The following is a 12,801-nucleotide window of genomic DNA, read 5'->3' as shown; positions in this document are numbered from 1 at the left end:
CAAACAGGAAAAGGAAACTGTTTTTAAGATTTGCAATGGGTGCTAGGCCTTGTCTGGAGGTCAGCAAATCTCTTGTCAATCACAACTCTGACTTCACTTGTTGGCTAAAAACTTGAAAGGGCAGGGATTAAAGCAGCCAGCTTTAACAGAAGTTGCCAGGGGGGGGGCTGACATTTTGGTGTATAACTCTTGAACCAGACCGCACATATAACATCACCTAGAAACTTTTTTTAAAATGGAAGCTAAGGGTAAAGGGTTTAAGGTGACTTACCCAGAGACCTAGAGAGGACCCCCATAACCAGAGTCTTCAGGCAAATACCGGAGATCTGGCAACCCTAACTGCTGACTGTTTTTTGTTTCCAGTTCTTCTCTTTGGGAATTACATCTCCCATCATGCCTAGCCATTGTCCGGGGCTGATTGGAGGTGGAGTCCAACAACATCTGGAGGTCACCACACACTGGCTAGCTCTGTGTTACAAGAACAGGCCCTCTATCTCAAAACAGATTACAACCCTATAGTCTGTCTTGTTCTTCCACACCAAAGGGCATGTTAAGTGAATGATCAGCATAAAACATACTGTCCACCCAGAAAGTGTAGGAGTGTGCCAGAAATGCATGGGCAACTATTTGGCTGAGATCTGAAAGGGGAGCAGGCTAGAGTAGGCATAAGAACATAGGGTCAGGTTTGTGAAATTCATCCACTGAGTTTGCAGAAGCAACTCTTACAAGGCAAATTGTACAGAGAAAGAACCTTTCTGAGGCCATCACATTATTTGAGTAATGTCTCAGGTTGTTTTAATGCTAAACACCCCAGAGAGAACCAAGTTATCTGAAGCCACCTGTTAACTGTATTTGGCAGTGTGCTGGGCAATGTTCTAGTGGGGGCAGGTTTTGAAACCAGGGCTCCTGACATTTGTATGAGCTGGACAATGACTTACTATTTGCTGGGAAATACTGTCACAAGCAATTTTGGGGCCAGAAAAAGCTGGAAAAATAACACTAACAGCTTTATTCAAATAAACAATACTGTGAAAATCCCTCTAAAACACTCACGTTTCCCAGCAGCAAAGTGTATGATTTACCTTATATGTAGTAGAGTTGTGGATGAACTCTTTGAATAGTAGAACATATTAAGTGAAGGATCTTCTCATCTGTGAAAGAAGTTTCAAGTAAAACCTGTCTGGCTATAATGCACCATGCTTAAGCCCTCACTGTTTTGAATGGGACACAAGTGTGCATAACTTTGTTTGTGGCCTTTGATTCTGATACAGATTACTTTTGTCATAACTAAGGCCCCATCTGCACTATATATTTAAAGCATTATTAAACCACTTTAAACAGTCATGGCTTCCCCCAGAGAATCCTGGGAACTGTAGTTTGTTAAGGGTGCTGAGAGTTGTTAGGAGACTCCTATTCTCCTCACAGAGATACAGTTCCCAGAGTGGTTGAAAATTAATCCCTCTTCTCAGGGAGCTCTGCACAAAACATTCTTCAATAGTTCTACTAGGTATCTCAGAAGTAAGAAATCTAACAACTTCCTTGTTACTGAATCATTTTGTACTCCCCCCCCCGGTCTACAGAGGAGGATGATATGGAGGAGAACTATTTTAAAGCATGATGTTCCTGGGTTTGTAAAGTATTAATGTCAAAATGTTTCTGCATTGGATCCTGGTGTCTAACTTTCTATAGACCTTGCGGTGGAGTATAATATTCTTCAGCAGGGATATTTCTCACCTGTAGGCATTTCACAGATATTGAGCACCTGAAGGTGTCATGTACTGACCTGAGGATGAACTGCAACAAAGTTCTTTTAAACCTCAGCTATGCTTTGATCAGATTAGGAGCAGAGATAATAAAGTAAAGTCCAAATACCATCCAACTCTGTTCATGGGTGTGGGCTACAAAGTGCAACAGAAAAAACATGCATGCTGTTAATTTGTTCTTACAGTGGTGCTGTCTGGTAGGTTAAACTAGCAACAAGAAGGTTAAATGTTTACTCTCACTCATTGGGGTAGGATTTTCACCAAATGTTTAGAAATGTACATTTGCTCTCCCTAATGGTACCTTATTGTTATGAACACTACAAGGCCCCCTCCAGACTGGTGTTTTATTGCGGATGTGTTCTGCAAAATATTCTTGACCCGACAATAAGGTATTAGTGGTTGATTTATTCTGCTTTAATTTGTTCTGCGATGCTTCCTCACTGCTACCACATTATTGCTGTCTAGAGGGGCATAATGCAACAAAAGTGCGACAAACATAAACCAGAATAGTTGTGGTATAAAAGGTACAGGATTTTAGCAGGAAGTTACAGGATAGGCACTGAGTGGAAATAAGCAGTGTGACCATCCCAAAACCTTTGCAGGCGCAAACAGTATTGAAAGTGTGCTATTGTATTACTGCCTGATAGCATCATGAGCACAAATCATCATGAATTTTCTAGGGTATTACTGTCAAAATGTTTCTGCATTGGATCCTGGTTTCTAACTCTCTATACACCTTGTGGTGGAGTATAACATTCTTTAACAGAGATATTTCTGACCCATATGTCTGGAGGGGTCCTATTGCAGTTTCAGGAATTCTTGTGCTTACTGGAGTTCAGTTTCCATTGGAATGTGGTCCCTCGAGGCTTGCTGGCATTTGTATTTTGTTTTCAGATATACAGGTATGGCATTAAACATCACCATAGATACCCCCTCCCCAAGGTCTGCTACTCCCTCATCAGATGGTTCAGTGAGACAGCCAGCACCATCAGATTTTTGCAGAAAGCAACCCTGTGCCTTTCTTCATCTCTCTCTGCAAATTTCAGGCATTTGAATTACAGCATTCCTTGCGGGAGGGGAGGCATACTATTGAGTCATTCAACCATCAGCCTATATTCAGTTTCAGTGGCAGCCCATGTTGGGCCAACCGTTCATCAAACAATGGATTTGCCTTCGATAGATAATGTCCCTGAGCCAGATCTGCCTGGCTGATTTCAGGCTCAATAACCCTCGGAATCAAGAATCACTGAACTGGAAGGGATCCTAGGCCTCAAAAACAAAACATTTCTCCTGATGCTGCTTCTCCCCAATAAAAATGAAGACACTAACAAAAGGCTGAGTTTAAAATGAGTCAATCTATCAGAATGCATGAAAACTTGTAGAAAAAATAGAATGCAGTAAAATTGGTCAGGGAAGGAGAGAGAGCAGGAAGAAGGATTTGATTGAAATGAGAAGGGCTCCAGGTGTTCTCAGAAGAAAAAATAGATGCTGACTTGCATGAGAAAGAGAAGGGGAGGTTGCCAGAAGACAGGATAGCGATAGCGATTGTTGAGGGGAGGCTTTGAGGGCTAAGAATAAAAAAGGAACCAGGTGAAAGTCCTCTGGAGCAATGCTAGCAGGTGGGCCGCAAAATAAATAAAGGAATAAATAGTGGGTGACATTGACTATAGGTTAAGTACCCAGAGAAGGGGAATCTGAGATTTTGGGATGAAACAGCCAAGACATATGAAGAGAGTACAGCAAGGGGGAGAAAGAGAGTAGATCACCTCAAGAAATAGAGGGCTGATTTGGTTTGAAAGCAGAAGATGGGGAAAGGGGGAAGAGGGTGAGGCTTTGGCCAGCTGATAGTCTTGCCAGAGAGGAAAAAGGGATTGGGGGGTTAATATTTGTTCATAAGTCTGTGAGGCTGGGGTTTGATGGAATGGTTTGTGTACCTCTTCGGCAACAGAGCAATAGAGAAGAGGAGCATGAGGATGGAGGCCTATAGGAAGGTTCCTGTACTGGAAAATGAAGTCTCTTTTGGATTCAAAAGATTTCTAGTTGCTAAGGCAGAAAGCAACTCATTTTATGCCGGAGATGGGGGTTTAATGATTAAAATGAAAGACTAAACATCCCATTTTTCTGTCTTATCAAAGTCAGGATGCCTATATAACTGAGTTACTTAAGAAGTGATAACCTACTGAAGATCCTGTTCCTTCCTGATCTAACAATAGAAAGGTAATAGAAAGGTAAACATTAACTGTGATCATACCTGTCAGTCATTTCTTAGTGACTTAATTTTCCAATTTAACAAGCAATCCAAGAAGTGTCACAGGAGGCTAGGAATTGACAGTGCAATCTTAACTATATCTATTGAGCATTAAGTACTATTAAATTCAGCAGGGTTTACTCCTAGGTAAATGGGATTAGGACTGCAGGCTAAATCACGAAACAAGGAGCATACCTTAGGGGTAATGACTGTGTATAATGTAGGCAGCCTTTCAGAGTGCTTCACCTGGCTTTTGACCGTGGTACAAGCTGCTCCTGTATTTTTCCATGATTTCAGTCTTCTATTGCATGCATATGCTATCCATCTCAAAAATAATCAAAATTTAATTGATCTCATAACAAAGGACAGGTGGAAACCCTCATTTTTAGTCACATCAGAAGCAACATGTACAGACATTAGTGCCGAATGAGACCGCAAATATGATATATTTTAACTTCAGTGAAATTAACAAGGACTTTCTCCCTTTATTTTCCACACAGACCAGGGTGCTGCTTTAGAACAGGCAATGTGGGAATGGTGTCCAGGGAATGGAAAGAGGTTACATAAACAAACTAGTTGAGACAAAAGCAACATTGTAAACCAGAATGTTTTTACTGCCTCTTCTCCTGTTTGTATATAGAACCAGTGAGTAGTAAATTTCTACGGAGTAATTAATATGAAGAAAAAGGCCGGTGTCTTGTGTATGCAGTGTAACCACTGGAATGATAAATTCAACAAAGTGATTAAAGGGGGCTAATGGGTAATTAATAAGTGGTCTTCAGAATGCATCTTATTTGAACATCAGTTGCTTGGACAATTATGAATGGGGTGCAGCCCTGCCTTTTATCTTTCATACCATATGGAGGCAGGAAGAAGTCAGGATTCCACCATTCCTAAAATAAGGGATAGCAGCGACACAACGAGTAATCTCAGAGACCGGCTCTTTGTTAGTCACTTGCTTCCAGAGCTTTGCTCCACACCAAATAAGGGTTTACTTCTGTAAGAAACGGCAATGCTTTATTTATTAAATGTATGTAGCTGCCCATAAAAAAATGTTTTCTGTGAAGCTTACTAACAAAATGCCATTAAAATACAATATATAATAATTAAAATCAACATTAAACAACAAAAGACAGCAAAAAAGTCCTCAGAAGATAGACTCTACTAGTGTCCACCAACGATACAAATTGCATTCTTCATTGTTAGAAGTAGTTTTAATATACCTGAAGCAGCAAAGTTTTGAGTCTTGCCAACACTGTGACTGAATGGGTTAACGCATATCTAATCACAAAGGGGGGAGGGGGGAGAAAACCCATATATCTATTAATTCTTAACAAGCTGAGTCTTCATTGAACCTGCCAGTAATTCCACAGACTTTGATTTGGCTGCAATCAGTGGAAGTATAGCGCTAGAGAGACAATGTAGCACTGAAACCTCAGGATCAGATTCAGAAGGAATGTGACTCTGTAGTGTGTGATAGGCCTTAATTTGGGTCCAAATCAGCCTGGCTGCCATGGCGTCACTGACCAACTGTCATTCTTAACTGTCACAAAGCAGGCTCTCTGCAACATTCCAGATCACTCTTAGAGGGCTCAGTGGCCTTCAATAGTTAACTTATTTTACCGGTTCTGTTTGCCAGAAGTAGTAGCATTTTAAAACCACACCAAACCAAAACACTGGATAATAGCTTTAGCTGGTTATCAATTTCATATGCTTAAATAAATAAACATGTATAGGTATATCTATATGTAAATACCTGCCACACAATGTTTGTATGCATTTAACTGCTTGGGAAGTGGGGAGGGAACCTTGCATTGCAAGTGTTCCCTTTTTTTGGATGATTTCAAGGAAAGTAATCTTGGGAGCAGAAAGGCAGCTGTAAAAAACTAGGTAGCACAACCGTTAGCATGGGCACTAGTGACACCTACAGGTTCCCTTTTATTTTATTTTTACTGAATCCAAAATTATTTGAAGGGAAGGGGGCGGCTGGGAGAGAGACAGAGACCCTCGGGAAGAAAGTGCTTGTGTTCTGAGTGCGATTGTTCTTGTTTCCCGCCTTCCTTCCACGCGTTTTACTCACGCGTGGATGAGCAGAACGACAACAAGCGTCGCCTTGGCCATGTGAGCCCAAACTGGTCATTCCAGTCAGCGCAACTCTTTGGGCAGAGCCGCGCTTGACATCGCTCCAAAGGTCTTCACCTCCTCCAGAGTTTCATCCTCGGATGTGGCCACAACTCCTGGTTCCTTAAATAGGGACGGTCTTTGCAACCAGTTCTGTTGATCCCTATCCTTGCCATCTTTCTTTCTGCTCCAGCCTCTCGGGGGAGCCACCGGGTGCTTCAGGGGCTGCGACGGGATTGCCGGCTGAGCCAGACCGACCCCATTCCCATCCCCTCCGGCTGGGTGCACTATGAAGAAAGATGGCGTGGATAACTTGGCTTTCGAGCCTTCCAGTCCGGCTCGCGAAGAGCAGAAGACGACGGTGGTCTCCCACGACGGTCGCTCGGCGATCGGCGACTCGCCCAGTTTTGAACCGGGCGAAGAACTCTGCGGCTTCGGCAAGTTCACGCCCCCTGCCCTGCAGATCTGCAACAACCCCAAAGGCTACTTGCTCTTCTACAGCCTCCTCTCTATCTTTCAAGGTAAGGAAAAAAAGAAGGTGGGGTGGGGGCTTTTCCTAAGTTCCATCAGGGGGACGACTTGATCGATCTGGCGCCTCTTGACTTCAGATGTGCCTGATAAAACGCACCCTTATGGCAGGATGGGGTGGGGTGAGGGTCACGGGAGTGAAAATTATGATCAATTGTGGGTTGAAAGCATTAAAAACACAGGATTCCACACTGACCCCTCCAACATAATCTATCAATCAATCAATCAGTCAGTCAGTCAATCAATAGTGGGATCCTTCAAGATTGTGTGCTGAAGTGATCGCACATACTTCATGATGCCCATCACTGATTACTAACGCTAGTTCTGGGCTTTGGGGCAATTGCAACATGTCCTTAGGAACAAAGGAAACAGACGTCTGATTGTCTCTTGTTGAGAGGCTGAATTTCGGAGCCAGGTTTTCATTATTATAGCAGCTTGATTGCACTTCCTTGTGGCTCCATCTTGTATCACTTTGGTAACATTTGTACGCATAAAATCGCATGGGATGGACTGAAGACAAGGTTATGACCAATGCTCATCAGCCTCTCCCATGTGAGTTCCTATACGCAGATATGACAGAAGCAGTGTGGGATGGAGCCATAAGGAAGTGTCAACCACACCACAGAAGTGGTATGGTACTCTTGTTTTGAGGTTGTGTTGAGGGCAGGATTCTCTTCTTCAGCCTGCCCCTCCCACCTTCTCTCATGCTTTGATGGTGCTGAGCCCAAATCTTGCCTCCCTTTGTTGTGGGAGGCTGTGCTGAAACGTGTTTCTCTTCTGTGTGGAATGGTGCATTTGCTAGATGATACTGACACTTCCCTTTTGCAATAAAGTGGGTTGGGCTGCTACACTTTGGAAGAAGATTTTAGTTTCTACAGTTTCCTTCCAATTTTGGAGACTTTGTAGTCAAGGATATTGTCAATTCTGGGGCTGCCCTTGAGGTTGGTCCAGAAGCTGCAGCTGGTGCAAAATGCGGCGGCGAGCCTGCTCATTGGAGCAGGGTATCGCCAACGTGTCACCCCGCTGCTGAAAGAATTGCGCTGGCTGCCTATTTGCTACCGGGCTAAGTTCAAGGTTCTAGTTTTGGTGTATAAAGCCCTATACAGCTTGGGACCAGGATACCTAAAAGACTGTCTTACCCCTTATATACTCAGTAAAGCACTGCACTCTGCAAGTGAGGACCTCCTGCAGATACCATCTCATCAGGAAGTCCGTTCTGCACAACATAGGAAATGGACCTTTAGTGTGGTGGCACCTACCCTGTGGAAATCCCTCTCCTTAAATATTAGGCAGGCATGGCCATCTCTGTTATCTTTTCAGTGCCTTTTGAAGACTTTCCTATTTCAACAAGCCTTTTAAGTTGAGACCTATCCCAGTCTGTGACTGCGTTGGAATTGCTTTTTAATATGTTTTTTCTAAAAAAACCCTTTTTAAAAAACAATATTTTTAACCCCCTTTTTAAAGATGCTTTTAAAAAATGTTTTTAAAGTTGTTTTGTTTTAATGTATTTTAAGGTCTGTTTTTATGACATTTTAAAGTGTTTTTACTGCTTTTGTTTGCCGCCCTGAGCTCCTGCTGGAAGGAAGGGTGGGATATAAATAAATAAATAAATAATCTAGACTAAAGTGATGATTCTAGTCTGTTGACCCCAATTCCTTTACAAAGGTGGAGGCAACACCAGGGGTGTCACTAAGGCGGTGCGGGTGGTGAAGGCCGCACCCGGGTGACACCATGAGGGGGGTGACACCCAGAGCCGCCCCTAGGCAAGGCACCAGGAAACGTGAGGCATGGGGGAAGAGCAGGGAAGGGCGCCGCCGCCACCACCGCACCAGCTGGATGTCCTGCGGGGTGGGGCCTCAAGCGGCGTTGCAGCTGTTACCAAGCAGGCTAGGCTAGAGCCTGAGGTTGTTGCATCACCACCACCACCACCAGGAGTGACTGTTTTGTGCGCCACGTGGAAGGGAAAGGTAAGTTTCAGAGCTGGCCGGTGGGCGCACAGGGCATTTTGGAGAGCTGAGCTGAGCGTGCCTCCAACTCTGCCCGGGTGACACGGGGAGCGCCCTCTGCACCCGCAGCCCTGGCCGGTCTTTGTGCAAGACCTTCCCTTCAGCCCTCCCCACCCCAGTCTGTAGAGAGGGCCGGCAGCATCACTTCGCCTGCCCTGCTTTCTGATGCCCTCCCAAACCTGCCAGCCTGCGTCTCTTTGAGCACCACGGCACGATCCTGTGCCCAGTAGCCGTAAATTCTGGGGCATCCAAGAAGGGAGGGGGGATTGCTCCCGATTAATCGAAGGTAGGACCGGGATATAATGGATTTTTAGAGTCCTTTTTAGTACATAAAGTGCTCCTGGATGTAGAAAGCTAACTTTGCTATTAGCAGGCTGCTTTTAGGGGTTTTTTCCTGTGTATACATGCGTGTGTGGTTTTTAAAAAGGGGGTTATCCTATTCCCCCCCCCATAACTCATCTAAGTTCTCAAGTATAACTGGAATGTATTGCCACCCTGGGGTTCTTCGGTAGGAAGGACGAGGATATAAATTTAATAAATAAATAAAATTTTCATTTTAAAAATGAGGCTAATTTTGCTGCGATTGCTTTCCCATTTATCTCACATGTATGTATATGATTATGATTCCTTGCCTAATGCAAAATACCTCTAGGCAACTTTCATTCAAAATATACAGTACCGCGAATACAAATGTTTAATGTGCATAAACTTCATAAACCAAACTGCAACTGCAAGAACCCGCTGAGTAGAAGTCCAAATAAACACAAACTCCCTGTTCAGAAACAGCAACCTCGATCGACAATACATAAGAACATAAGAACATAAGAAGAGCCTGCTGGATCAGGCCAGTGGCCCATCTAGTCCAGCATCCTGTTCTCACAGTGGCCAACCAGGTGCCTGGGGGAAGCCCGCAAGCAGGACCCGAGTGCAAGAACACTCTCCCCTCCTGAGGCTTCCGGCAACTGGTTTTCAGAAGCATGCTGCCTCTGACTAGGGTGGCAGAGCACAGCCATCATGGCTAGTAGCCATTGATAGCCCTGTCCTCCATGAATTTGTCTAATCTTCTTTTAAAGCCATCCAAGCTGGTGGCCATTACTGCATCTTGTGGGAGCAAATTCCATAGTTTAACTATGCGCTGAGTAAAGAAGTACTTCCTTTTGTCTGTCCTGAATCTTCCAACATTCAGCTTCTTTGAATGTCCACGAGTTCTAGTATTATGAGAGAGGGAGAAGAACTTTTCTCTATCCACTTTCTCAATGCCATGCATAATTTTATACACTTCTATCATGTCTCCTCTGACCCACCTTTTCTCTAAACTAAAAAGCCCCAAATGCTGCAACCTTTCCTCGTAAGGGAGTCGCTCCATCCCCTTGATCATTCTGGTTGCCCTCTTCTGAACCTTTTCCAACTCTATAATATCCTTTTTGAGATGAGGCAACCAGAACTGTACACAGTATTCCAAATGCGGCCGCACCATAGATTTACACAACGGCATTATGATATCGGCTGTTTTATTTTCAATACCTTTCCTAATTATTGCTAGCATGGAATTTGCCTTTTTCACAGCTGCCACACACTGGGTCGACATTTTCATCGTGCTGTCCACTACGAATACGAAAACCAACGGTAGAGAAGTTAACGGTAGTTAACTCCCGAACGCTAAAAAGTGTTTCTGTTGTAAATATGGTTAGACTGCTAAGATTATTTCAACTGGGGGTGGGGAGGGAAGTATTGTAAAGTGGGTGCCAGGCAGAGCATTAAAAGGGGGGGGGCTTCGTATTAGTCACCAGTCAGATGGCAAAAGCAGACTTTCTTGCTCGCTTCCATACATGTTTATATGAGCAAACTGGTGATTCTTCTCTAAGCTGGTGAGTTTTGGGGGCTCATTTATGCTGTTTACATAGAAACAGTTTCTCTTGATGTGTGGTGTGGTTGACTGCTTGGGCTTGCAAATTTCCCTGGAGCTGGCAATAGCTATTGGGAACTGAATTTGCTGGTATGGCAGTTCAGCCTACCATGGGAGAGATCCTGCAAGGATAGGTGACACATGTCACAGCAGTGGTGTGAAAAAGCTGTTGTGCGCAGCAAGGGGCCATTCTCCATGGCCTCCATGTGGGAATGCGTGAACTGCTCTTGAGGGCAGGTTCTACCCTAGTCACATTTGGGCACTGGAGGCCTCTTCCCAGGTGAAGTTGCCACACCTGGGTGGTGTTCTGCACTTAACCTTTTTGTACATAGATCAAGAATGCCAAGGTTAGGTGGCGGCATGCAGTTATTTTAAAAATGCCAAGTGTTGCCTCTTTTGTACAGGATAATATTTGTGTTTCATAGGGTGAACTCAAGGATCTTGTGGACATCTTGGCATTTCAAAGTAATGCTCAAATGTGGGTGTTTTTTATCCCCCTGCATGCTTTTTGGAAGCTCAGCTTAGAAAATAAAACTTCTCTCCAGGAGTTAAGTTAACCAGATGATTTGTCTGGTGTACCGAGTCCAGTGCTTGACACATTGCACTGTGGCAAATCACAGTCCCATGGTGTTAGTATTTGTATGGCACATGTTACTGGAACTGTGTGTACGCTACATGTGCACATTGCAGTGTTATGAGCGCATAACACAAAATGCTTGGCACTTACCTATAAAATTGTTTGGGTGAAGCAGCCATGAAAAGTGACTCCTATCGCAACAGTTCATAATATGGGAAGGGAATTTTTAAGCCACAGCCAAATACTTATTTTATTTACATTTCTATACCACCCTTCAAAAATAGAATTCTTCCCAAGGTGGTTCACATAACATACAATAGGTTACATTTAAAAAAAATCTCAACAAAACAATTCCCTATTATGCGAACTAGCAGTCCAACATCAAAAACACACCAAGGCCAGACCAGACAATTGCATCCTCTACCCCAGTTAGTTTCTGTAAGTCAAGGTAAGTAGAGGCCTGTTTGAAAAGATCCAGATTTGGTGCTTGCTTAATATTGCCTGCCTGGGTGCTTTCCCACCTAACTTCCTTTGTTGGTGGGCTTCAGACACGGGTATGGGCAGGCTTGTATGGATGTAGGTGAGCCTTTAAGTCACCTGGTCCCAAATCATTCAGGGCTTTAAAGGTCATCGCTGGCATGTTAAATTAAGCCCAGACTATCTAGACGAGATTAGGGTTGTCAGGTTCATGGCCTGAGACTGATCCTGTATCTTTAGGAGAAGAGAAAGTCAGCCAAGTGCAGGTGTTTTTGCAACCCTGTAATGGAAAAAACCACAAGGTGGAATTCTCCCTTCTCCCTGCACAACTTTTAAAGTTACAGAAGACCTCTTGGAGCCTTAGGCAGTGTTCATTTAAAATGGGCCTAGGCAATGCAGTGTGCTCCTGATGCAGCTGGACTACAGCAACCCTGCTTGTGGGCTTCCCCCAGGCACCTGGTTGGCCACTGTGAGAACAGGATGCTGGACTAGATGGGCCGCTGGCCTGATCCAGCAGGCTCTTCTTATGTTCTTATTTGCAGAAGAAAGTGGTGGAGAAGCACTAGAACCAGCAGAACAGTGAGTGCTTTTCTACCCTATATCTTAGTGGTAGGCTGAGCATGTGCTTTGCATGCAGAAGGTCCTGGGTTCAATCTTTTGCATGTCCTTGTGAAAGGGAAAAAATATTCTAGGTTGTTTGTGTGACGATCCCAAAGCTGGCTCTCTCTCTCTCTCTCTCTCTCTCTCTCTCTCTGTGTGTGTGTGTGTGTAGTCTTTCCAACAACCCTTTTTATTGTGCAGGGATATTGTATCATGCCACACGGAGTGCATAAATCAACAAGGCCAAGTGGATGCCAGTGATATCTGGGAATTACGATTTACGAGTAACATTAGTACAAAAAACATTACTAAGGATTCTGTATGGTCTGGTATGGGAGGAGGTCCATGGGGGTGATACCATGAGTTACTGCACCGGGTGACACCAACCCTAGTGACGTCACTGGGCAACACCCCCCCCAGTACATAGATCCTTGTGTCATAGCATTTAGTCTTAAGGCTCTTGTACAGATGTATTATAATTTAGACTGAGGGAGGCTGGTGCTGGCTGATACTAATCAGAGCTTGGAAAAGTTACTTTTTTGAACTACAACTCCCATCAGCCCAATCCAGTGGCC

At 44.1% G+C, this 12,801-nt stretch overlaps 1 protein-coding gene across 3 annotated transcripts in view; it reads left to right on the top strand.

The window, feature by feature from the left end:
* Positions 1 to 6,127: 6,127 nt before the first annotated feature.
* SLCO4C1 (solute carrier organic anion transporter family member 4C1) overlaps positions 6,128 to 12,801 on the top strand; it is a 49,951-nt gene continuing 43,277 nt past the window's right edge. For 2 of the 3 annotated variants that reach the window (XM_061623298.1, XM_061623290.1), the window contains exon 1: positions 6,130 to 6,653. In XM_061623298.1, the coding sequence (XP_061479282.1) occupies positions 6,422 to 6,653 (232 nt within the window). In that variant the 5' untranslated portion in view covers positions 6,130 to 6,421. Of the gene's footprint in view, positions 6,654 to 12,801 lie in introns of all 3 variants that reach the window. The other variant, XM_061623307.1, reaches the window with a different exon arrangement.

The sequence above is a fragment of the Rhineura floridana genome, chromosome 1 (genome assembly GCF_030035675.1).
Source record: "Rhineura floridana isolate rRhiFlo1 chromosome 1, rRhiFlo1.hap2, whole genome shotgun sequence".
NCBI classification, from domain to species: Eukaryota; Metazoa; Chordata; class Lepidosauria; order Squamata; family Rhineuridae; genus Rhineura; species Rhineura floridana.
The sequence above is the reverse complement of the archived record's forward strand: the minus strand, read 5'-3'. Positions and strand labels throughout refer to the sequence as shown.